Source organism: Hemicordylus capensis, chromosome 2 (assembly GCF_027244095.1).
Source record: "Hemicordylus capensis ecotype Gifberg chromosome 2, rHemCap1.1.pri, whole genome shotgun sequence".
Taxonomy (NCBI): Eukaryota; Metazoa; Chordata; class Lepidosauria; order Squamata; family Cordylidae; genus Hemicordylus; species Hemicordylus capensis.
The window spans coordinates 427,159,949-427,184,040 of NC_069658.1; the positions used below are offsets into that span (position 1 = coordinate 427,159,949).

Below are 24,092 nucleotides of genomic sequence, written 5' to 3' on the forward strand. Positions count from 1 at the left end.
TTCCTTAGTGGTCTGCTGTTTACCTACTGGAGGTAAAATTAACAATCCCCAACACCCATCTGCCCTATAGCTCCACCCTGGGTAGCTCACTGTGCAGAATGTAAGCCACTGTGACTAATATCTATGAGTTAATTACTCAGCAATTAAAGACTTTTTTTTAAGTGTACAGTTTTTTATTTTATTTTATTATTAAGGTTGTATCTGATTAGGATATTAGAAGATGCAGTTGGAATTATTTCCCAACCACAGCTTGTTGGTTTGTTTGGATATTTGTAATCCCGCTTCTGCAAAATAATCTACACGGCCTGGGCTGGCTTAGGCAAAGAGAAGGTCACCACATAGTCTGCCACTGATGTTGGCATATAAGAGAGAGGAATGTAGAAGAACTTTGCATCCCAGCCTGCAGAGTAGCGAGTGCGAGGGTAAGAGGACCTCAGGGCATGTTCAATGCAGTCAGTAACCAGGTAGAGGTTGTTGCTGCCGCTCTTGATCAAACGTTGGAGTAATGCAAAATCTGTGTGAGGGGAATAAAAAGCAAGGGAAAAGTTTAGCCCTGCAACAATATAGGAGGCATGCTAGCATTTTTGGTAGCTGAAGAGACAGAATAAAAGTCCTAAAAGTCCTGAACCAAATAGGAGGCATCTGGAACTAGCCGTAGAACTCTCCTTCAAACAGGGGCATCATTAGGAAGTGGCCCATGGGGCTTGAGCCCCCAGTGAATGGAGAGTCTCGAATCTCATCGGTCACCTCCTTCTTGGACAGGGTGTGTGTGAGCAGTCACCTCTGTGGTTGCTCGAGAAGCAATGGTTGCTTCTTATCTCTGTCTCTCCCCTAAAAGGTGCTGTGAAGGGGACAAAACAGACTCTTTAGCCCTCAATACAGCACTTATCTCCTCCAGCTTCCCTTTGGGGAATAATAATAATAATAATAATAATAATAATAATAATAATAATAATCCCCCAGTGAGGCACTACCTTGGTGTGGTTGTGGGGCTTGCGTGCTCCGAGGAAGGTGAGAGCTAGGCCAGAGGTCCAACCATACTGGACAGGTCTCACCAGAGGAGCCAGACAAAGAGTGCCTCTCTCATCAACAATATGGTGAGACGTAACTTTAATAAATCTATACCGGATCGGTCGTTGCTTGGGTCAACAAGGACCGCGCCAGGTGCTATAGTCCCTGGACATCTGGTGGCAAGTGGGCTACAAGACTCAGGATCTTCAGTTGAGCAACCAGGGCTGGAGACTGTAAGGTTGCTGGAAGAAACGTCGCTTTACCGAAAAAAAATACGAAAAATGCCAACAAGGAAATAATGATCTGCTATTACAAGTCTAGTCCAACTAGAAGAGGTTATTTAAAAAGAATGTACCAAATTTGGAAAGAGAAGCATCCAGATACAGAAAAAACAGAACAAAGGCTAGCAGACCAGAGAAGATTCATAATAAGAAATAAAGTATTCACAGGAGTTGAGCTGGAAGAACTGCAAAGAGCAACACAGGCTCAAGATATGGAAGAAGAATTACCACCAATTGAAGAAGTTGCTCAGGCGCAGGTGGAGGAGGTGTTGGAAATCGAGGATACCACTGTTACTGAACTGTTTCAAAATCAAAACCAGGCAACCTCCCTTTTGCTTCACCTCAAAAACTTGAATGGCGTTTAACAGAAAAGCAACAAGAACTAAAGCAAAAAATAACTGAGCACATGAACCAAACAACCACCAGGGTTCGACTTCCAGCTCTAAAAGCAGTTGCCAAAAAACAACTTGTTCAGGCATTAAAAGATGTTGATGCTGCACTTGCAGAAATAATAACCAATAATTTGCAAGAAACAAACCAACTAATGTACAGTGCAGCAACAATAACAACACAAGAGCTCGGATATAAGATCAGTGGACCTGTAAAAAAAGAAAGCAGTACATCACCTAAATGGAAGATTAGATTAGAAAAAAAAATCTCCAGGCTTAGATCAGATGAGAGTAAATTGAAAGCCAGAATTACACAACACAGGCAGAATCTCCAATTCCAGTCGAATCAGAGACGTTTCTACCAAAGCACAGAAGGAGAAACTGCAAGAAACCTAGAAACACGAAATAAAGAAGAAACAGTGCAATTCTGGGGGAAATAATGGGACAATCCAATAGATTATAATAAAAAAGCAGGCTGGATGAAAGAGGTCAAAAAATGTAACCAACAAATGCAAGACCTAATAATAACACCAGAATTAATAAGTGAAAGAGCAAAGGAAATTAAAAATTGGACTGCTCCAGGCGACGATGAACTGCATGGCTTTTGGCTTAAACACCTAACAAGCCTTCATAAACAACTATCAAAACAGTTCAATCACATTTTGCAAGGAGGTGATATTGAACAATGGCTAACAACTGGGAAAACTCATCTCCAAATGAAAGACCCAGCAAAAGGTGCAGTTACAAGTAATTATAGACCAATAACCTGCCTGCCAACCATGTTCAAATTATTAACTGGAATAATAGCAGATGAAGTGATGCAACACTTATTAACTAACAAACAGCTTCCAGTTGAAGAGAAAGGAAATTGCCCGAACACCAGAGGCACAAAAGACCAGCTGCTGATTTTAGAAAACTGCAAGAGAAGAAAAACCAATCTAAGTGTTGCATGGATTGACTACAAGAAAGCCTTTGATTCATTGCCTCACACATGGATACTAAAATGTTTAGAAACAACTGGTGTCAGCAAAAACATTCAGATATTTATAAAAAAAGCAATGAGCATGTGGAGTACACAGTTAAGAATCAATGGTCAGACACTTGGACAGGTTAGCATTAGAAGAGGCATTTTCCAAGGGGACTCACTATCCCCTCTGTTGTTTGTAATCGCCATGACCCCACTTTCACAAATACTGAACAAAACGGGCCTCGGATACCAAACATCTAAAACATCAAGTAAAACCAACCATCTGCTGTATATGGACGATCTGAAGTTGCATGGAAAGTCCCAGTCAGAAATCGAATCACTGCTAAACACTGCCGTATATTCAGTAGCGATATAGCAATGGAGTTTGGACTAGACAAGTGTGCTGCATTAATAATGAACAGAGGGAAAATAAGAAAAACAGAAGGAATAGAACTGCCCAATGGAAGCTAGATCAAGAACCTGGAAGAGAAAGAACCTTACAAATACTTGGGCATTCTGCAGGCTGATAACATTGCACACACTGAAGTTAAAAGAAAAATGGGAAGTGAATACATCAGGAGAGTTAGAAAAATCCTCAAGTCCAAACTCAATGGTGGGAACACCATACAGGTGAAACTTGGAAAATTAGAATATCGTGCAAAAGTCCATTAATTTCAGTAATGCAAATTAAAAGGTGAAACTGATATATGAGACAGATGCATTACATGCAAAGCGAGATAAGTCAAGCCTTAATTTGTTATAATTGTGATGATCATGGCGTACAGCTCATGAAAACCCCACAGCCACAATCCCAGAAAATTAGAATATTACATGGAACCAATAAGACAAGGATTGAAGAATAGAACAATATCGGACCTCTGAAAAGTATACAGTGTACTGTGCTTGATTGGCCAGCAAACTCGCCTGACCTGACCCCATAGAGAATCTATGGGGCATTGCCAAGAGAAGGATGAGAGACATGAGACCAAACAATGCAGAATTGCTGAAGGCCGCTAATGAAGCAACCTGGTCTTCCATAATACCTCATCAGTGCCACAGGCTGATAGCATCCATGCCACGCCGCATTGAGGCAGTAATTGCTGCAAAAGGGGTCCAAACCAAGTACTGAATACATATGCATGCTTATACTTTTCAGAGGCAAGCCATAAACACCTGGGCTATACCTGTTATCAGATACACTGCAGGAATAATAGACTGGACCCAGGCAGAGCTAGAGACGCTGGATCATAAGACCAGGAAAATCATGACCATCAATCACGCTCTGCACCCCCGCAGTGATGTAGATAGGCTATACCTCCCTCGCAGCTCAGGTGGAAGAGGAATGCTACAAGTCCATAAAACAGTAGGGGAGGAGTTAAGAGGCCTTGAAGAATATATCAAGGACAGTGAAGAAGATGCACTTCAAATGGTCAATAACGCGAAACTATTCCACACCAATGAAAGAAAGCGGGCCTACAAGAAAGAACAAGTCAATAACCGAGCAGAAAAATGGAAAAATAAGCCCCTGCATGGTCAATATTTGCACAATATAAGTGGAAAATCAGACATCACCAAGACCTGGCAATGGCTTAAGAACGGTTACTTGAAGAAAGAAACAGAGGGTTTAATACTGGCTGCACAAGAACAGGCACTAAGAACAAATGCAATAAGAGCAAAAGTTGAAAAATCCACAACAAACAGCAAGTGCTGCCTTTGTAAAGAAGCAGATGAAACAGTGGGCTACCTAATCAGCTGTTGTCAAAAGATCACACAGACTGACTCCAAACAAAGGCATGACAAGGTAGCAGGGATGATACACTCGAACATCTGCAAAAAATACAAGCTACCTGTAGCCAAACATTGGTGGGACCATAAGATTGAAAAAGTTGAAGAAAATGAAGATGTAAAAATATTATGGGACTTCCAACTACAAACAGACAAACATCTGCCACACAATACACCAGATATAACTGCAGTCGAGAAGAAGGAATAACAAGTGAAAATAATCGACATAGCAATACCAGGGGATAGCAGAATAGAAGAAAAAGAAATAGAAAAAATCACCAAATACAAAGATCTACAAATTGAAATTAAAAGGCTGTGGCAGAAAAAGACCAAAATAATCCCAGTGTTAATTGGCGCCCTGGGTGCAGTTCCAAAAGACCTTGAAGAGCACCTCAACACCATAGGGGCCACAGAAATCACCATCAGCCAATTACAAAAAGCAGCTTTACTGGGAACAGCCTATATTCTGCGACAATATCTATAACAATTGACAATAAAATTCTGGCATCCCAGGTCCTTGGGAAGGACTCGATGTCTGGATAAAACAAACCAGTCAATAACACCTGTCTGACTGTGTAAACAAGAAATAATTCGATTTCTATACCGCCCTTCCAAAAATGGCTCAGGGCGGTTTACACAGAGAAATAACAAACAAATAAGATGGATCCCTGTCCTCAAAGGGCTCACAATCTAAAAAGAAACACAAGATAGACACCAGCAACAGTCACTGGAGGCATACTGTGCTGTGGGTGGATAGAGCCAGTTACTCTCCCCCTGCTAAATAAAGAGAATCACCACAGTAAAAGGTGCCTCTTTGTCCAGTTAGCAGGGGAATCAGATGTCATTATTCTTGGAGGGGCATGATTGAGTTGAATTATCAAAAGGGGGGCTATGGGCTTGGGCCCTGGATATTTTGAGTACCTAGCAACATCTTTGCTTTTGAACTAATGATGTTTTAAAACTGAAACTCCCATGATGAACTCCCATGGGCATTCTTAGTCCCATCCCTTCCATTTCAGACATAAACAATCAGCCCTCAATACAGTTAACAGAACTAATGCCTTCTTAACTCACAGTTCTCAAAGTACTGCTGCCCATATGATTCTTGGATGTCAGAAGGTAGCTGGCTCCACACATTCCCCAGTTGGTCATTTAGGTTGTTGAAAATTGATGTAAGGAAACCACCAGGCTCAACAATGCAGACTTGGACTCCAAAGGGGCGAAGCTCTCGCCTGAATTGGAACAAAAGATCAAAGCGCGCGCACACACACACACACACACACACACACAGTATTAAGGATTCTAGTTCAGGGATGTTCTGCTCCTGTGAGTGGAAGAATCTCCCTGATTCATTTCCTAGTGCTAGAAATCTTGCTTCTTGAGTGAGCACACAACAGAGTACATTGTATAGAGAATTTCCCCTTGTGGCAGAAGATATCTCCTGCAACCCATACCCACTCAGGTTTATTTATTTCTAACATTTATTCTCCCTCCATTAGCCAATTACTTTATCTTAATAGCTAAAAAATGGAAAATATTGTTATAATAAAATACACATTATAATAACTGAAAAACAACTTTAAACAATGAGCAGCAACCGAATATTATTACAAAGAACAAAGTATGTTAAAAATCTCATCATCAGTAGTACTAGTGTCTGAATCCTTTTTGGAACAGCAACATGCTTTCCTGAACTTAGGCGTTTTACGGACTACGAGATCTGCAACGGGTAAAGCATTGCAAAGTGTAACGGAATAGTGCAATGGTTTAAAATAGAGAGTAAAGTGTTATTCAGTGCTTCGTTGTAGGCTGGTGGCCATTCATATTTTCTGTCCATTGCAATGTGTTTTCAAGGCAGCACTGTCCATATTCTCCTTGAAAACGTTTGTTTGCCCCTGCTCCTGCTCCATTTGGGCCAATGGGGTTGTGGGGGGGGGGAGTGATGTGAATTGGGGGGGGGGGTGACTTCTCGACTCCTTGCGCTAATCTGCCAGCAGGGGGATTCTGCCAGCAGGGGGATGTTCCAAAGCAAAAATCTAACTTTGTCTTGCATCATTCCAGTCTTGTGCAAGCAATAATAGGATTTTTTTTTTTTTTTAAGGGAGAGTGAGGAGGAGATCCTTTGGAGTGCAAAAACAAGGGAACTGCTTATTTCACTCTTGAGGTGGAGAGTGAAAGGGAATCCTGTGGTGAGCCAGGAAGGGGGAAAGACAGGAACTGGTGCACCTCCAGGGAACAAACAAACAGGAGTGGGGAGGTGAGTGGTCCTCCAGGGCTGCGGGATTGCATAGAAGTAAATGGACCATGTCTGTTCTTTCTCCCTGCCCTTTGCCTTGTAGTAAGCAAATGGGATTGCACAGAAGTAAATGATTTAGTTCAATGGGCTTCCTGTTCAGTAAATGTGTACCAGAAAGGGTTGGATTCAGAAATCTGCTCAGTTGCACTAGTATGAGTCACTGGCCAAAGTAACCAGACTGCACAAGGGGGACTGCACAAAAGAACCCTGGTGGAAAAATATTAATAAAACCCCTCCAATCTCCTCTCTTCCTGAGTTCGCTTGTGTTGACAAGCTCAAGTTACATTGGAAGCAAGAGAAGGAGGAGGAAGGTGTGGGGTTTGGAATCTGTGGGGAGGAAAAGAGGAGAAAGTCGTGATTTCTCCCTGCCTGTTTTGCTCCTCGTGGCAAGGGGGTGGAGAAAACAAGCACAGGCTGGTGGGGGGGGGGGGAGGCAATGAACTGTCCATACTGCAACATGCTGCAACACATTAACTCTATTGCAAGCCTCCCTACCACGGAAAAATACAGCTACTTTCCTGCAACACTATTACCATGTTATAGGGACATAACACATCATTAAACTTCAAAACAAGGCATCGGAAATATGGACAGCACCCAGCGAGTGCAATGTCAAACCCCTGGCAATACAGAGGGCCACTTATTTATTTATTTATTTATTTATTTATTTATATTAAAACTTTTATACCGCCCTTCCAAAAGGCTCAGGCTTATGGGACACATGGCAGCGTGTAAACTGGAGAACCCCCTGGAGGCTTTAGCCAGTTGGGGAAGAAGACAGCTGCAGATTTCTTAGTGATTTGTTTTTGACAGACTTGAACCATTTAATCTATTTTATGTAGAAAATGTAATGGAAACTCAGAATGAGTTCGCAAATTACATAGTGTACCATGCTGTTTATATGTCTCACCAGGGAATGGGGGTGTCTAGCCATGCTACACACTTCCTGCCAGTCATTAGAGAGAGGCATAACTCAGTGCTTTGCATTTGGAATCCTAGGTTCGATCCCTCGCATTCCAGTAGAAGGATTTCATGGGGTTGGGGTGGGCTGGGAATAAATAATGGCCTGAGAGCTTGGTGAACTGCTCCCAGCTGGAGCAGAAAGTGGATGGGTCAATTATCAGATCTGAAGCACCACAGCTCCTTATATTTTTTGCATCTTGCAATGGAATACATAGTCTTGATTTGACTATTTTATTGAACCAGTTGGTTTGACTTAAATTAAGTGACTTCAGAAGAGTTATCCCACTAGCATAAGCCAAGGAGTATCAGGCATCACATCCCTCTTCTGCCAGCTTTGCACATGGTACAGATGTGTTGTGTTATTTATATGATCCTGACCAGGGGCGTAGCAAGGTTGGAGTGGGCCCAGAGACAAGATTTTTAAAAAAAATATATATATATATAAAATTTTAAAAGGTTTTGTAAATTGTGGACGATGCAAGTCATTGAATGGTACTAGAGAAGGACATGCTGTTCTGGTAGCTCCAGGTCTTAACACTCACATCCATTTCAGAGGGTGAATACAACTGAAGGAAGCCCAGGTGGGTGCGTGGCTGGGGGAGTCAGTCATGTGATTTGTCTCTGGGGGCCCCCCAAGGCAGTGGGCCCCCAGACAACTGTCTCCCCTTGCCCTATTATAGTTACGCCCCTGATCCTGACAGCTTCAATTAATCATTCAGAACAAACAGACAGAACTCCAGTCAGATCTGTAGATATTTGCTAGATTTCACCAGAGGGGTAATTGGCTGTTCTTCTAACACCACATTTACTTCATCAAACTGAAACTGCATGTTGAGGAATACAATTAACCCGGTACACTGTGGGATACATGGGACTTTTACACACAGCAGGCTTTACCGCGGGTTTACTGGGAGGCTTTACTTCGAACTCGAAGTTGTCCCCCCAAAATGATGAAAATAGTGGGTTTCTTTTTACTCTAGATAGAAATCGGGCTACACTGTAAAGCACAGTGAAAAACCCAAATTGTGTGTGAACTGCTCCCTGATAACTCGCAGGGACTTTGGGATAAATCTGGCCAATATGTGAACACCCCCGCTCTATTCTAGAGGAAATGCGAGTTAAAGGGATTTGAAAGCCCCATGTGAAACACTTCCTGGAGGCCGGGATAATGAGTGCCACCCTCAGAGCAATCCATCCTGCTCTAAGCTGCACGGAGCAGCAGGGATCGTGTGAGAGTGTGAAGCACGCTCCCACCAGGGTCTGAATGCTCTTCTGGGGGGAAGGCAAGAAAAAGTAGCTGAAAACCAGCATTTTAAAAATCCAGAAATACCTCGAGATAAGCTAGAATTTGCAAGACAAAGCCCGACTTGTGTATGGAGTGGGCCCAAGAATCTCGAAAGGACTTCAGGGTAAGTTTGGCTGGTGTGTGAGCGCACACTCTCCTCTGAAGTAGATTCGGGATAGAAGCCCTGTGTGTAAAGCCTCCAGGTGATCTTAGACCTATGTTTTGAATATTTAGTTATGTTCTTTCTCCCGGCTGCCTGATCCAGAGATGAGAAAAGCTGCTTTGACCTAGCTGTGAGAGAAATCTGGGTCTTGCATTTGCATCTCAAAGTTACTGTGGAAATATTAGCTGGGGACTCTGGAAGTTGTGGGTAGTGACACCAGTCATCTTTCTCAGCACCTGCTTATATTTATTCAGTGCAGTCTAGGGAACTTGGGTCTAGGTAAGTAGTGACTCCAAATTTAGCTGGTGAAATACCCATGTTATTTAACCAAGCAAAATAGAAAGCTGTGGAGCTGGGTTTTTTTATTTTTACCTCAGACTGTCAGAGAAGGCTTCCACGCCAAACTTGGCTGGGCAGTAACCTCCTCCGAAGCATGCTATTCTTCCCATTGTGCTGGCCACATTGATCACCCTCCCTCTGGTCTTTTTCACCAAGGGCAGCATGTGCAGTGTTACGTCGACCACTCCAAGGAGGTTGACATTGATCATCTTTTCAAAGTCATGCTTGGTCAGGCATTCATTGGGACCCATTGGGATACCTATCCCTGCATTGTTCACCAAGCCCCAGAGCCCTGTATGAGGAGAGAAGAAACATATTTAACATCATCATTGAATGTTTTTACCAACTTACATTAAGAACTGTATATGTTCAGTTCCTCTGGAACCAGGTAGAGGACTAACAAGGAAGAGAAGAATACTTCAAGGTGAATGCTGGCTGTGCAGAAAGCGTTGATGACAGGGATTGGGTTTCTGGGACTCTATGCTAAGATTTGGTGGGGATAACTCCAAGGACTGGAATGTGGTTCAGAAAGATCAGATGCAACAGAAAGTGGTGGTGGTGGTGGTGTGTGAGTAATATTATGCCAAAAGTGTGTACACCTGCACAGAAATCTGAGGGAGTGAACATGATAGGCTAGTGAAGAGCATCTGGGTAAAAAGGTGATCAGAATTTATTACAGATTGTCATATCAGGGAGAAGATGTGGAAGATGATTTCCTGAAACAAATTACAGATGCTTCATGGAAACAAGAATTGGTAGAATTGGTAGTAATGTTGAGAGACAAATTGAACTTGTCAAGAATAAATCCTGTCTGCCTAATATTCTCTCTCTCTCTCTCTCTCTCTCTCTCTCTCTCTCTCTCTCTCTCTCGTTGTTCACACAAACTGTGAGTGGGGTGGGGAGCAGAGGCAGGGTCGCACCTACCTATCCCCACAATGATCCTTGGAGTCTTCTTGGCAGTGATGCTCGCATGCCCACATGAGCAGTGCTGCCGGGAGAACCACGGTGATCTGGAAGCCCAGGAAATGCAGCCTGGCCTCCAGAAATCCCACAATGCACCACTTGAGGAGTGCGGTGCATTGAGGGATTTCCCTGCAAGCAGACACAAGCCTGGGTACCAGGAAAGAAGGGTGCACTCGCACCCTTCTACCTTGGTAACAGCCCAAGTAAAAACTCAGGCTACCTGGCAGGGCAGTGCCAGGATCGGGCCCAATCCCAGCTCTCCACACGAACAGCCCTATCTGGGTAGAGCTGTCCAAGCTCAGATAGGGCTGCTAATGTGAACAGCCTCTTTCTCTTTTAAAAATCAGGTTACTAGTTTAATGGATTTCTGGAATGTTGGGGACATAGATTATCTTGATCTTTAATAGCTTTTTATATGCTTGTTTCGTTAAAGAGAGGGCCTGAACTCCAGCCATATATGGGTGCTCTTAACTTAGCAATAGCAATAGCAATAGCACTTACATTTATATACCGCTCTATAGCCGGAGCTCTCTAAGCGGTTTACAATGATTTAGCATATTGCCCCCAACATTCTGGGTACTCATTTTACCGACCTCGGAAGGATGGAAGGCTGAGTCAACCTTGAGCCCCTGGTCAGGATAGAACTTGTAACCTTCTGGTTACAGGGCAGCAGTTTTACCACTGTGCCACCAGGGGCTCCTTGAGACTGAAAGGCTAGTGTAAGGTCCTTTTTGGCAATTTGGCATTCCTGGTCAAACCAGGGACACAAGACAAACTTCTGCCTAGCACTGGAGGAGGTACAGGATTTAGCAAGAAGTGGGGCGAGCAGACTAATTAATTTAGCATACTGCTCTAATATGTCTATATCCTGCAGGCACGAGCCTCCCATCTTGAGAACCTCATAAAGGGCTAAAAGTCCATCCAATCTGAAAAACATTCTAGCCTACTCTGCCTCTGACACTGGCCATTTTGCACATTGAGGAATCAACTCACACTCTTTGTGGGGTACAATCTCACATTCTACCCTAAGGGAATCCTCCCCCAATAAGTTCCAGGCTAAAGGGAAGTGGTCACTCTCAGGGCAAGTAATAATGCGAAAGTTTCTTATACAAGGCACCAAATTACGAGACACTGCTACAAAATCTATTGCTGAAGGTCTTGATCCTGCCCAGTGCGTGTACTCTGCTGGAAAATCCGAAGGAGCAGCTCTGTTTAATAGATGTAGGTCCATGTTATTCAAAAGATTTAAAAAGATTAATCCATCAGTATTAGCCTTGCTGTCTTTAGCACTTCTAACCAGCAGGTGGAAAGGAAGCTCAGCCAAGGGAGGATGGCTATGGAATTTTCTGTAAAGGTCAAAATCATTCACCCCAATGGGTGCGTTAAAGTCACCCGCAAAAGTAGGTGGTGATGATGTTTAGCCTGAAAATCCACAATAAGCATCTCAAGGTTTGACCAAACCTCCATGGCTGCCACCCAAGACCCTGTCGGGGGTAAAGAAACATTGATTAAAATCAGATTTAGATTCACAAAATTAAGTGAAACTGCTAATGTGAATGAGTTAAAGGCCCCCACAGGTGATGGCTTGCACTGCAGGGCCTGGGACACAAAAGTCACAAGCCCGGCCCTTGGCCTGCCCCTACCAACCACCCTTTTGGCTGGAGAGAAAAAAGCAGTATAGCCGGGGAGAGACAACTCTCCCATGGCCCACGTTTCCTGGAGCATTAGTATATCAAAGCCATTTAGGAAAACCAAAAAGTCCGGGTCACAGATTCTACCCTCCCACCCTGCCGTGTTCCAACACAAAAGTGAAAAACGGCCCAAATCATTCAAAAGTCAATCCGCCCCTATATCCCCCAGATCATGTTCTAAGGCATGCAAAAATGTCACTTGGGGGAAGGGACTCAATCAAAATGTCACTTGGGGGAGGGGGCTCAGTCAAAGGCAATGTGTCACAAGCACTTGGCAAAGTCCCTGAGACCTGCTGCGGCGATACCTCCACTGGATCAGCAACATCGAAGGCTACAGATGGACATCGGCTAGCCGGGGACTGGGAAGGCTGGTCCTGTTGAAGGTAGGAAGGTGGGATGTTGACCTCCTCCTCCGTAGTGAGGACAGCTGAAGGGCTTTGTGGTTTAGGCATGGAGACTGAAACATCCTTAATCCTTTCTGGGGCTTGCGAAGAAGAGGGACAACAATTGTAATGCAAAAAAGAGAAAACTGAGCCAAAATGAGTGTCAAGAGTTAAACCGGCCCACTGATCAGGAACAAGCTGGCCATTATCTTGCATGGCCTGGCGAGCTAAATGGACAACATCTGTCTCCATGTGAAGCACTGGAGTTATCAGCGGAGTCGGCTCCTCTAGAGTAATTCGATTTCCTTCTGTGCACTGAGAGGACAGGTGATCAATGTTCGAGAGTGCTGCTTGGCAATGTTTGCTTAGGTCAGCCAAGCCAGCAGCTACCTCAGTCAGAGAGCTAGAAACGTCTACTAGACTAAGAGAATGATGAGAGGAAGTGGCTTTAGCAGCCAGCGCAAGGGAAACTCACAACGCATTTGGCCGCTTTATGTTTTCACTTTCTGGCCATGAGGGGTTGCTTACATAATCAGAGCCAAGCTGACCTTGACAGCTGGAGCGCATTGATGGTTCATCACCCTCTGTTACGTTGTTATGCCTTCTGCGAACTCGACTGCAAGGCTCAGATGAAGCAGTCGTAAATGAGAAGCTAAATTCTCTCTCAACCAGAGGAGTCACTGTGGCATTTTGGAAACATCTTTGGGGTGAGATGGCAAATTTAGCTAAATATTCTTTCTTCTGTAGGCGTGTTCTTGGGATTTGCAATACATCCATAAGAAGTGGTTGGAATTGATCCATGCGGCCAGGTCGAATAATCATTCCAGTTTTGGGAGCCTGGTAAAGCCATCTCAGATGAGACCTCTGCTGGCGTCTACCTCTGTTGTGCCTCCTGAGGCTTGGGAGCAGCACTTTCATAACTTTTACAGGCGGGTGGAATCTTGAAATTATACTTTGGGTGTGGGTGTTTCTGCTTTGTCCAAGTGGCCCTCTCTCTCCTGTGATGAAATTGTAAACTTGATAAAGCAAGTCAAACCCGCAGAAGCTGCAGGCAGTGATTACATCAACATTGAAATTATACGTGAAAACTTGGGCTGATGGATGCCGGTACTGGCAGCCTTATTTACATTCATAGATAGCACTGAGAGTCTCTCCGGGTCAGATTGGTCAAATTAGGATAGATCAGGATATCAGACCATCAGGTAGAGTGACAACTGTTTGGAAAACAATTCTCAAGGAGGGCTTATTCATGGCTCTTCATCAAACTGGAGGAAAGTTGAGGGTGCCATGCTGCAGGGCTCTCTCTTGGCCCTTGTACCCTTTCACAGTTTTTATCAATGACTTAGATGAAAGGGTGGAGGGAATTCTCATCAAATTTGCAGACCACACAAAATTGGAAGGGATAACTAATACCTCAGAGGACAGGATTAAAATTCAAAATGACTTTGATAGAAAGAAAAAATGGGCTGGGGGGAAATGAAATTCAACAGAGACAAATGCAAAGTTCTGCATTTAGACAAAAAAATTCTAAATGCGCAGGAATAGAGTGGAAAATACTTGCCTTTGCAGTGGTGCAAATCAAAAGGATCTAGGGATTACAGCCAATCATGAGCTGAATGTGAGTCAGCAAGGGCATAGCAAGTCCTGAGTGGGACATTGGACATAGTAAGTCCTGAGTGGGACCTTGGAAAGCCTGGGAGAGGGCCCTGGAGTGGGCCCCCTGCTTCCATCCCTCTCCACCTCCCCCCACATGCCTTTGCTGCAGAACTGAAAGGACATGGTGAAAACAGAAACGTTCTCGGCACACCCCTTTTCTCAACCCTATGCAGATAATCTCATATGCTCCTTCACCCACACACTTTCAAAACACACTTGGCAGTTGCATTCCCCTAGCTCAGAAAACTTTTAGTATACATTCCTACTAGAACAACCTCATATATTCATATGTCGACAATGCATCTCTCTCTCTCTCTCTCACACACACACACACACACATCAAAGATTTCCATGGAAAACTGGGTCCCAGATTTCGCCCAGGTTTAGTGCTAAACCAAACTCAGTTACTAAGGATTTTTTTTGGGCGGGGGGGAAGGGGGAGTAAGCAAAGTAGAAGAATATTATATTTTTACTTTGTTCTATTCAATATGGGCAGAATTTTAAAAAGAGTCCCTAAGCCCTTTAATTGAGGATCTTTTCAGCTCTGTCTCAGCTTCAAAGGGGTGTGTGTGTGTGTGGAGAGGGGAAGAAGTATCAGTCAGCATCTCTCCCTCCTCCTGATTGGCTGGTGGAGCTTGCTGTTGAGCTTATCAGTCAGGCTGAGGGAGGGTGGGCACTAGGCAGCTAGTCAAACTGAGAGGAGGAGGGAGAGATGCTGCCTCATACTCCTCCCCCTCTCCTGGAGAGACCTCATCTTTCTTGCATGATATCAAGACGAATCCTCCAATTAGGGGCCCTTAGTGTGCTACAGAGTCAGGGAGGCAGGAGGGGAAGTATGAAAAAGTGAACTGTCACCCAGGACCCCCTTCCCTCAGGGGCCCAGAGGCATGTGTAAAATATCTCATATTCGGGCCAAGCTGGATTCCAGAGTTGCTGCAGAGTCTGCTGTGGAGTGTCCAGCAACTCCTCTTATGGGATTATATTGGATCATTTTCAGTTTGTGACTCCTGAGGAAGTGGACAAACTGCTTCAGACAGTGTGTCCTACAACTTGTTCTCTTGATCTTTGCCCAACTTGGCTTATCTCATCTGATAATTATATTATCAGAGAAGGTCTGGTAAATATTATAAATGCTTCTCTGAGGGAGGGCAGGATGCCTCCTTGTCTTGAGGAGGCTATTATTAGCCCCCCCCTTTAAAGAAAGCTGCACTGGATCCCTCAGAGTTAGCTAATTACAGACCTTTTTCTAATCTTCCATGGTTGGGAAAGGTGATTCAGCAGGTGGTGGTCTCTCAACTCCAGGCAGTTTTAGATGATGCAGATTATCTAGACCCATTTCAAACTGGCTTCCATGTGGGCTATGGGTTTGCCTTGTTTGGCCTGATAGATGATCTCCAACTGGCTATCGACAGAGGGAGGGTGACTTTGCTGATCATTTTGGATCTCTCTGTGGCTTTCGATACCATTGACCATGGCATCCTTCTTGACTGCCTGAAGGAGGTGAGATTGAGTGGCACTGTTTTACAGTGGTTCCGTTCCTACCTCTCTGGTAGATTCCAGATGGTGTCACTTGGAGACTGTTGTTCTGCAAAGCGAGAACTAAAGTGTGGGGTTTAGTTGTGGGCTTATGAACCCCACAAGGCTCCATACTGTCTCCAAAGCTCTTTAACATCTACATGAAACCGCTGGGAGAGATCATCAGGAGGTTTGGTGCTGGGTGTTATCAATATGCTGATGACTTCCAGATCTACTTCTCCACGTCAACCTCATCAGGAAATGGCTTATTTTCCCTAAGTGCCTGCCTGGAGGCAGTAATGGGCTGGATAAGTGATAACAAGCTGACGCTGAATCCAAATAAGATGGAGGTACTGACTGTGGGGGACCGGGACCCGAGAGATGTTTTACATCTGCCTGTTCTGGATGGGGTTATACTCCTCCTGAAATATCAGGTACATAGCTTTTTAGTGCTGCTGGACCAAAAGCTCTCCCTGGTTTCTCAGGCTGAGGCAGTGACCAGGAGTGCTTTTTATCTGCTTCAGCTGATACGTCAGCTACGACCATTTCTAGAGGTGAATGACCTTGAAACAGTGGTACATGTGCTGGTAACCTCCAGGCTTGACTACGGTAATGCACTCTACATGGGGCTGCCTTTGTACATAGTTTAGAAACTACAATTGGTACAGAATCGGCAGCCAGATTGGTCTCTGGGACAACATGAAGGGACAACATAACACTGGTTTTAAAAGAACTGCACTGGCTGCCAATATGTTTCCGGTTGAAATACAAAGTATATAAATATAAATACTGAAATAAGAGCATCTCCTTCTCTGTTTGTTTTCAGGAAGGCCCTCAAGACTCTCCTGTTCTCGCAGGCTTTTAATTAGAATTAATTTTTAATAATTTGTTTTAATAACTGTTTTATGCTATTGTTTTTACTGTGGTGCATTTTAATCCGTGTTGACTTTTAAATTTTGTACACCACCTAGAGATGTACATATCAGGTGGTATAAAAATATAATTGATTTTTTTAAAAAATGAATGAATCTGTCCCACCTTGTTCAAATATAGCTATGCCCCTGGAGTCAGCAGCACTAGACCTAATGTGATTTTAGGCTACATTAACAGAAACATAATTTCAAGGTCACAAGAAGTAATTTTTCCACTTTTCTATCCACTAGTCAGACCTTATCTGAAGTACTGTGTCTTGTTCTGGGTGTTGTACTTAAAAAATAACAGACAAATTGAAATGGGTTCAGAGGAGGGCAACAAAGATGGTCAGGGGTCTGTAAAACAAGTCCTAAGAGGACAGATGGGAGGAACTCAATATGCTTAGCATGGAGAAGAAGAGATGGAGGGGAGACATGGTTAAGGGCTGTCACACAGAAGAGGGAAAAGATGTGTTCTCTGCTGCCCCAGAAGCCAGGACTAGATCTAATGGTCTTAAGTTAGAAGAATATAGGTTTCGGCTGAAAATTAGGAGAAGCTTAACAGTAAACGCAGTTCAACAATGGAACCAATTACGTAGGGTGATGGCAGGTTCTCCTTTGCTGCAGATTTTCAGGCAGGGGCTGGAGGGACAACCATCTGCTGGGGATGCTCTAGCTCTGAATTTCCTGCATCAAGCAAGGGGATGCCCTAGATGGCATACAGGGAGCCCTCCAACTTTCAGACTCAGTGTATTTTCTGTACTGTTTATATGTAGTCACATACCCGAGCACCCTATTTATGCTGGTCTATTTGTACACATAAGCCAGTGCCAAACAGCCTTAGATTTAACAAACAGCTTACAAGCAAACCTTAGATTTAACAAACAGCATCAAAGTTCAGACAAGGTGAGTCAGGTAGTAAAGATCTACTATCTTTGTTTTCTTTAGGTCTCATACATAAATTTCCTAAGAGTGAAGCAGGTGCCAATGCAGAATAGCTACTATTAAGGTTGGCAACTTTTCAGTTGGGCTGTATAGCTCAGCAGATGCTTTGTGTGTAGAAGGTCAATTCCTGGCATCTCCAGGAGCTTTCCACACAGGGGCTTTACCCCGAATCTCCTCTGGAAGGGAGGGTGTGTGTTCTCACTACAGCCGGATTCCCACTGAGGGGAACATCAATGTCTTTGGAGGCACCTCACACCCAAATCAGGCTTTTCACTCTGGATTTCACCTCATCCTGGTTTATATCCGGGTTTTTTAAATCCTGTTTTTCAGCAAAGTTTCCTGGAAAATCCACTGCAAGGCACTGACATCAGTCTTTACATTTACATGATAAGAGCAAGTCATGCCTATGGAATGCAAAAACAAAGCGGCCTAGTTGGAAAAAAACCACCATCACCCAGTTTTCAGGCTTTTTGCTCTTTGAAAGTTTTTAGAGTGGGGAGATCTGGGAGGAGGATTTGCAGTCTTTTGCATAAAATGAGCATTTCCTTGATAAAGTCCAAGCTGGGATGGGGCTGCAAAAGCAGAGGTGATGCTGTAGGAGGTCTGGGGATGTGTGTGTGTGTGTGTGTGTGTGTGTGTGTGTGTGTGTTGGGGTCCTGGTGGTGGTTGGGAATAGAAAGCCAAGGCTGATGGCTAACAGGCAGTCTGATCCACAGACCAATTAAGCAGGTGTGTGTGGATCTCAACAGAGCCAGATCAGAGAGAGTGCTTTAATCACTAAACCCTTGGGGAAAAGGGAAGCCTGGTATTCCACCTCCTCTAGGAAGCCATTGGCCTCAAGGAAAACATTGAAGTGAGCTGTGTGTGAACCTACAGAAAAGAAAACTCACAGTAGTGAGTAGGCTGCTGGCTTTCCTCATTGGATACTCTGAGAGCTGGAAGCACCATGAGGGAAAGCTCCAGGTAGGGCTGGGATAAATTCCTGTCTGAAACCTTGGAGAGCTACTATCAGTCTGTATCAACAATACTGAGCTAGATGGACCAAGGGTTTGACTTGGTATAAGCAGCTTCCTATGTTCCTATGCTGAGAAAAAGCTTCATTTCTCAGATCAAGCTGCAGTTAAAGGCCCAAGAGCAGACCTCTCAGTGATAGTATAGTTAGCTGGCAACCCTAGAAGCTTCCAGTAACGTTTGAAGTAAACCAGTCACATAACCCTGCCCACGTGCAGCATAGGTACAGCACGCTGATAGAAGGAGAGAAAAACAGGCACCTTTGTTCCCCACACATCCTTTCACCCATGTGGTTGCTGCCACAACGCTCTCTGTGCTGGTGACATCCAGAATGGTGGTTTTCAGTCGCTCCGAGGTGGCCTTCTCCAGCTGCTCTGCCCCCTTCTGGGTAAAACAAGCTGCCAACACCTGCATGCCCTGAATATCCAACTGCCTGGCCAGCTGGTTCCCAAAGCCAGAGTCACAGCCAGTGATGAAGACATATCTCTCTGTCAGGTTGTCCACCGTCTGTCTCTCCCGGTACCATCGGTGAAGGAAGTAAAGGCCCACCAGGGCAGCCAGGTAGAGCCACATGACTAAGATCTATAATGAAGAAAACAAAACAAGCAGAGCTCAAGAGCTGGAGCACTTCAGAATACATCAGACCCAAACTTTTAAAAAACTGATCAGAACCAAAGCCATTACTTGGAAAAGGATCACCTCCTACATTTACTCATGTCATGCAACTGTTGATGGCACAGCTCTATCAGGGAAAATAAAATCTGGCTAGTTTATGCAATTTGTACTTGCAAAGTTCACATAGTCAATGGCAGACATCAAGACGAATGAAGCACACACTGTTGGGGTGGGGGTGGGGGGCAATTTTCATCCGTTCCCACTTCCCTCTGAAGCTGACTGTGACTTCCAAACATAGGCCCCTGAGGGTTCTGTAGGGACATATTTCAGGGAGTTGTAGTCAGCTTCAGAGGGAAAGGGAGTTCAACAAAAACTGCCCTCCCCCTATAGTGCATGAATGCTATGCATTTGCTGCACATGTGCTTCATTAGTCTGGATGTCAGTCACTGACTGTGTGGATTATGAATATGCAAATTGCATAAACTTGCCTTTTTTTTTTTTTTTGGTAGTGCATGCACAGTCTTGCTACACACATGCTTAGTCTAGATGCATAGTGTGGATGTTGGCAAACTTTTGTTACATTATTGCATATACCCATGCTTGATTTCTGCAATCAAGCATGGGTATAGCTGAATTATGGCTAACACCATAAAATGGCTATACCCATGTATAATGGACAGGGGCGTACCAAGGTTGGAGTGGGCCCGGAGATGAGATTTTCAAATGGGCCCCTAGCTGCCTTCCTCTCCTTCTCCTGGCCCCATGTCTCTGCTGCATTAAGGACATATGTAATATACAGGTGAAACTCGGAAAATTAGAATATCGTGCAAAAGTCCATTAATTTCAGTAATGCAAATTAAAAGGTGAAACTGATATCGGACCTCTGAAAAGTATACAGTGTACTGTGCTTGATTGGCCAGCAAACTCGCCTGACCTGACCCCATAGAGAATCTATGGGGCATTGCCAAGAGAAGGATGAGAGACATGAGACGAAACAATGCAGAATTGCTGAAGGCCGCTAATGAAGCAACCTGGTCTTCCATAATACCTCATCAGTGCCACAGACTGATAGCATCCATGCCACGCTGCATTGAGGCAGTAATTGCTGCAAAAGGGGCCCAAACCAAGTACTGAATACATATGCATGCTTATACTTTTCAGAGGTCCGATATTGTTCTATTCTTCAATCCTTGTCTTCTTGGTTCCATGTAATATTCTAATTTTCTGAGATTGTGGATTTGGGGTTCTCATGAGCTGTACGCCATGATCATCACAATTATAACAAATTAAGGCTTGACTTATCTCGCTTTGCATGTAATGCGTCTGTCTCATATATCAGTTTCACCTTTTAATTTGCATTACTGAAATTAATGGACTTTTGCACGATATTCTAATTTTCCGAGTTTCACCTGTAGTGTAGCAGATTAACAGAGGACAGGAGACTACAGTTACAAGGTCAGGGCTGTCCCTAGCGGGGTGCGGGGCTGGGGGCAAATCAGCATGTGCAGGGCTTCCTTAACATTTCAGTCAATATACATTATATGTGAAAGTGTAAACCACTTTGAAACTTTTGCAGGGCCATCTCAAACCTAGCAGAACAAGTCTATTAAGCCTTCAGACTTCAGACAGAGTTTCAGTTTTTAACGTGCTTTGTGACGAACTCCCCTGCCCAGTCTCTCCATGGCAGAAAAGTGCAGTAGCACTATAAAATCCACTTTGCCCAGCTATTCCAGAATACTGTGCGGGTTCTTGAGGGCCCAAACAGAAATTGAACGAACAAGAATGCAAGGATGTAACAAGTATATTCACGCATATATGAATTATCAGAAACATTTCAACATGTAACTTAACATATTCCCATCCCACATATATCTTTCCCCCCTCCCCCCTCTGTTTCTAAAGGATCCAATTCTGCTGTGCCCCCTTAGTGTTCCCTCTGTGTAGGGGTGTAGCTATAATTGAATGGATGAGTTCAAAGAACCCAGGCTCCTCAGCTCCTGAGGGACCCCCAGCTCCATCCCTCCTCATTTTCTTCATTATGTTCCTTTCTCCGAGGGCGAGAGGGGTGAACACAGACCTCCTTTCCCCTAGCTACGCCCCTGCCTCTATGTTCCTAAGCATTTAGGAATATAAAATACAAGCATTTTCAAGGGTGAGAGAGACAGGCAGCTTGTAAAATAAGTTAGGAACATAGGAAGCTGCCTTCTACTGAGTCAGGCCATTGGTCCATCTAGCTCAGTATTGTCTACACAGACTGGCAGCAACTTCTCCAAGGTTGCAGACAGGGGTCTCTCTCAGCCCTATCTTGGAGATGCCATTGAGGAAACTTGGAACCTAGATGCTTTTCCCAGAGCGGCCCCATCCACTAACAGCAATATTTTACAGTGCAGTGCTCACTCATGTCTCCCATTCAAATGCAAGCCAAATGGACCTGCTTAGCAAAAGGGGCAATTCATGCTTGCAAGATGAGTTCCTCATGATTCGATTTGCAAAGTCTTATTTTGAAGCAAGAATATAAAAACAGACACAGACGATAAAATAATGAAGCACAATAACAGTAGAGAATCCACTCCTTCTCACTCATCACCCCACCCCCAAATTAATGTCATGTTTCATAGCAGGCAGGATTGCAAGCCACATAGCAATGAGGATTCCCCCAGTTCCAGATCAGCTTTGGGGATTTAACTCCACCCCACCTCACAATACAATTCCAGCATGTCTGGGCAGAAAGCAAGTTCTCAAAAATCCATATTGTAGTTCTCAAAAGCAATTCAAAATATCAAAATATATTCCCCTCAGGGGATGGAGCCGCTCTGGAAAGAGCAGAAGGTTCTCCCTTGCTTCTCCAAGATAGGACAAGATTTATTTTTTAAAAAATAGGACAATATTTTTTTTTTTTATTGAACCAACAAACTACCAAAGCATACAGTACAGGCTGAGAGAGATTCCTGCCTGCAACCTTGGAGAAGCTGCTGTCAGTCTGTGAAGACAATACTGAGCTAGATAGATCCATGGTCTGACTCAGTATATGGCAGCTTCCTATGGTCTCAAAAATCCATATTGCAGTTCCATATTATGGTAGCATGATCTGTGGAATTTGAATTTAAGCATTCCAAACAGAGATTTTCAAGGGATGTTTAAAGAAATATACTAACACTAGATAATCTACACCTTTCTTGTGTGTATTTGCCCCCTCCCCCAATTTAATTGCATGTTTCATATAGCAGGAAGGAGTCACTGCAGCTTTCACACAGCAAGTAGGATCCCCACAGTTTCAGATCAGCTGTGGGTCTTTAACTCCTCCCTATACCCCACAGCATGCACCAAATTCACCTAAGTGTGTCTACCCACCTACAGCACAGATTCTAGCTTGTGGCTGGCTCTCCCAGTGTTCAGTCCAAGACCCAAAGCAGGCATCGTGGACTTCATTCTACAGGGTTCAATCGTCAACAAATAGCCAGAAGCAAGCAAGTAAATGGAAAAAAGCCACGCCTTTGCTTTAAGGGCAGCCTCTCAGAAACACGATCACATGGTCTAGCAGAGAAGTTCCGAGGTCTCACGGAGCTCAACGAGTGACTCACAGGGGGAGGAACTGCACACAATGCACATTCAGCTGGGTCTCCAAGGAGCACGCTGAAGCTGCACAGCCCCAAGCAAGCACACATCTCTGGTGTGGGGGGCTGCTTGGGCTTTGCAGTGAGAACAAGCGAGCCAATGCAGTGCTGGCTGTTGACCCGGATCAGGGCCAGACTAGGGGCACTGAGAGGGCGGGGGAATATGTGTGTGGGGAGGGCGCCAGGTTTTGAGCAGAATGGGTGGGTTTCACCATACTTTTTTGGTTTCATTTAATAATTAATTTTTTCTGTTAACTTTTCATATCTGACCTCTGTTTTCTGTTACTTATAGGTTACTATAAATATTTCAAATGAAGTATCACTTGCAACTATTAAGAAACACAATTCTATACTAATAAAATAGTTTGGATATATGTGTTCCTATGTAGTCCAGTTCCTGCAAGATTGTTAGAAACTGAAGTGGATGGCATCTTAATTCACTCTGTGCATCACTCCATAATCCCTGCTTCAGCCCTACAATAGCGCTGTTTTAAGTTCTCTCTCCCCACCAGTTTCCACAAGATGCCTGCCCTCTCACTTCTCACCCCTATACACCAACCCAAGAGAGGAAAATTATTTTCAGTTCCTAACAATATATACAGCATCATAGAATTTCAAAGCATTTAGGCATATCATTGCGGTAATATTTAAAACAACCATGTACAGGAAGCATTGATTTTTACGTGAAATGGAGCAGGGGAGATACAGTGGGGACAGACACTGTATATTTCCAGAGGTAGCTAAATAACAACTTAAGTTTAAGAAGTGTAAATGTCTGAAAGTCCTAGGAAGACCCTGGAATCCTTTCCAACAGCTTATCACACTTCTTTTGGAAAACTGATGTCATATGTAGTGTAGAGTCAAGAGCTAGTGTGATGTAGGGGTTAGAGTGTTGGACTAAGACTGAGGAGACCTGAGTTCAAATCCCCATTCAGCCATGAAACTCACTGGATGACTCTGGGACAGTTACTTCTCTCTCAGCAGAACCTTTGTCATAGGGCTTTTGGGAGTATAAATTAACCATGTGCACCACCCTGGGTTTCTTGGAGGAAGCACAGGCTATACATGTAAAAGGAAATAAATTTATATAAGGTAAAACAGAGGCCAGTGTTGTGAGCTATACCTGGTTTCGCACTCTGTACATGCTAAGAGGGAAAGAGGCAAAGTCACATCATACACAAACTGAATTGGTTCTTGGAGATGGTGACCATGTAGGATCTGGGCGTGCAAACAGAGATAGAGAGAGACACACTCAGAAAGTTCAATGGGCTTTATTATAAAAAGTTGCTCATCAGGATAAAATAATCCA

At 44.0% G+C, this 24,092-nt stretch overlaps 1 protein-coding gene across 2 annotated transcripts in view; it reads right to left on the reverse strand.

The window, feature by feature from the left end:
- Nucleotides 1–151: 151 nt before the first annotated feature.
- The window catches only part of LOC128347366 (retinol dehydrogenase 7-like), a 28,810-nt gene continuing 4,869 nt past the window's right edge, over nt 152–24,092 (reverse strand). The window contains exons 1-5 of one of the 2 annotated variants that reach the window (XM_053301877.1): nt 22,521–22,540; nt 18,815–19,136; nt 9,513–9,771; nt 5,508–5,665; nt 152–514 (exon numbers count right to left, since the gene is read on the reverse strand). In XM_053301877.1, coding sequence (XP_053157852.1) covers nt 297–514; nt 5,508–5,665; nt 9,513–9,771; nt 18,815–19,127 — 948 coding nt within the window. In that variant the 5' untranslated portion in view covers nt 19,128–19,136; nt 22,521–22,540 and the 3' untranslated portion in view covers nt 152–296. Of the gene's footprint in view, nt 515–5,507; nt 5,666–9,512; nt 9,772–18,814; nt 19,137–22,520; nt 22,541–24,092 lie in introns of those variants that run through there. The other variant, XM_053301876.1, reaches the window with a different exon arrangement.